The sequence below is a fragment of the Echinops telfairi genome, unplaced genomic scaffold, assembly GCF_000313985.2.
Source record: "Echinops telfairi isolate 266 unplaced genomic scaffold, ASM31398v2 ScPeMD7_7417;HRSCAF=8455, whole genome shotgun sequence".
Lineage (NCBI taxonomy): Eukaryota > Metazoa > Chordata > Mammalia > Afrosoricida > Tenrecidae > Echinops > Echinops telfairi.
The window spans coordinates 2,690,349-2,691,970 of record NW_022111317.1 but is presented as its reverse complement, the minus strand read 5'-3'; the positions used below and the strand labels follow the sequence as shown (position 1 = coordinate 2,691,970).

At 59.3% G+C, this 1,622-nt stretch overlaps 1 protein-coding gene across 1 annotated transcript in view; it reads left to right on the top strand.

The window, feature by feature from the left end:
• Nucleotides 1-566, top strand: part of GAL (galanin and GMAP prepropeptide) — an 11,172-nt gene extending 10,606 nt beyond the window's left edge. The window contains exon 5 of the mRNA XM_004713732.2: nucleotides 486-566. Coding sequence (XP_004713789.1) covers nucleotides 486-547 — 62 coding nt within the window. The 3' untranslated portion in view covers nucleotides 548-566. The remainder of the gene's footprint in view (nucleotides 1-485) is intronic.
• Nucleotides 567-1,622: the final 1,056 nt, after the last annotated feature.

Genomic DNA, 1,622 nt, shown 5'->3' with positions numbered 1-1,622 from the left:
GCTGGGGAAGAAGCCCCGGGGGCCAGTACGTGCTCACCTGCTAAGCCTGCGGGACAAAACATCGGGCAGTCCTCTCCCTTGAGGGTGACCACCAGCTCTGCTCTGTCCCTGGAACCCATGTCCGGTTCCCTGGGATCCCAGGGTGGGGGGCCGCTCTGCTCTGCCCCGGGGGCCACTGAATCTGACCCCACTCTCTAGCACCTGACAGCCACAAGAAGCAACAGAGGTTGGTTTGGGGCTGGTTCACCAGTTACTTGGTCAACCTGGACGCCACCTGTCTTTGTGACCGAAACAGGAGCCCTGGCCCTTGGAAACACGGAGGGGAGGCCGAGCCTGGTGGTGGACAGCAGGAGGGGTGGGGAGTGCTGGGTTTCTTGTGCAGTTTCGGATTTCCTCTGTGGGCGCGGCCGCACCTGGCAGATGAGGTGTGGGGGGGGGGTGTCCCCGTGGTGTGTGACGTGTATGTGTGGTGCTTCCCTCTGCAGAGGCCGGGGCCCTCGGGGACCTGCCCTCGGCCCTCTTGGTGGACGACGCAGAGCAGACCTGAGGAGTGGCCGGAGCACCCCACCCCGCTCTCCGCCCCCATGCTGTACTGTGACCTCCCGGCTAGCTCACTTCTTCTGAGTGATCCAATAAAAACCTAGCACCTGCCTGCAGCAACCTGGTTCTTCAGGATTTGTCTTCCCGTGGCTGTTACGGTGGTGGTGGTGGTGGAGGGGGGGGGGGCATTTGGGAAGGTCCTGGTGTCCCCGTGGGTGAAGCATGGGCTGCTGACTGAGAGGCTGGGGCATTTGGACTGGCCAGCTGCGCCGGGAGGAAGATGGGGCCATTTGATTCTGTAAAGATGACAGACAGGCAGTCTGTCTGTGCTACAATAACTCAGTGTGGATTCTAAGGTACGGCGACCCCCTGGGGCAGGGTAGAGTTAGTTCCCCCTGTGAGTTTCTGAGGCTGTCACTCGTTATAGGAGCGGCTGGTGGTTTCGAACTGCTGACCTTGCAGTTAGCAGCCCAGTGCATAACCTACCACTCCACCAGGGCTCCTAGAACAATCGGGTGGGGGAGGGGGGCTGCAGAAGCAGATCCCTGCCCCTTATTCTGGGTGACGGGCTAGAGTACAAATGTGTTTCGTTGCCAGAGGGGGGAAGGGGCAGTTTTTCGGTTTATTTGCTTGTTTCCTGAAAGGGGGACAGTTGGCCCGTACGTGTGGGAACCTCTGATTTAAAAGAAACTGCAGGGTCGTGCATCTGGTAAGAGACTCTCAGAAGGATGTGTCTGCCTTGAAATCTACCTCAACCTTGCAAATGTGTAAGCCCCAGATGTCGGGGGCCTGGCGTTCTACACAGATCCGCCAGGAGAGGCAATCACAGTGGCCCTGGCCCGGGATTCATAGTTGGAGCCCCCCAGGGACACCTGGTCCCCGTAATAACTTTATGGCAGGAGAAAGCCTCGTCTTTGTCCTGAGGAGCAGCTGACGGCTTCGAACTGCTGACCTTGCAGTTAGAAGCCCAATGCACAGCCACGGGGCCCCCCAGGGTGTTAAGGGTCTGGATCCACTCCTGGGCCTTGGGGAACTGTGGAGAACATCTCAGAGACAGAGACACCCCTGTCTCCCACTGCACA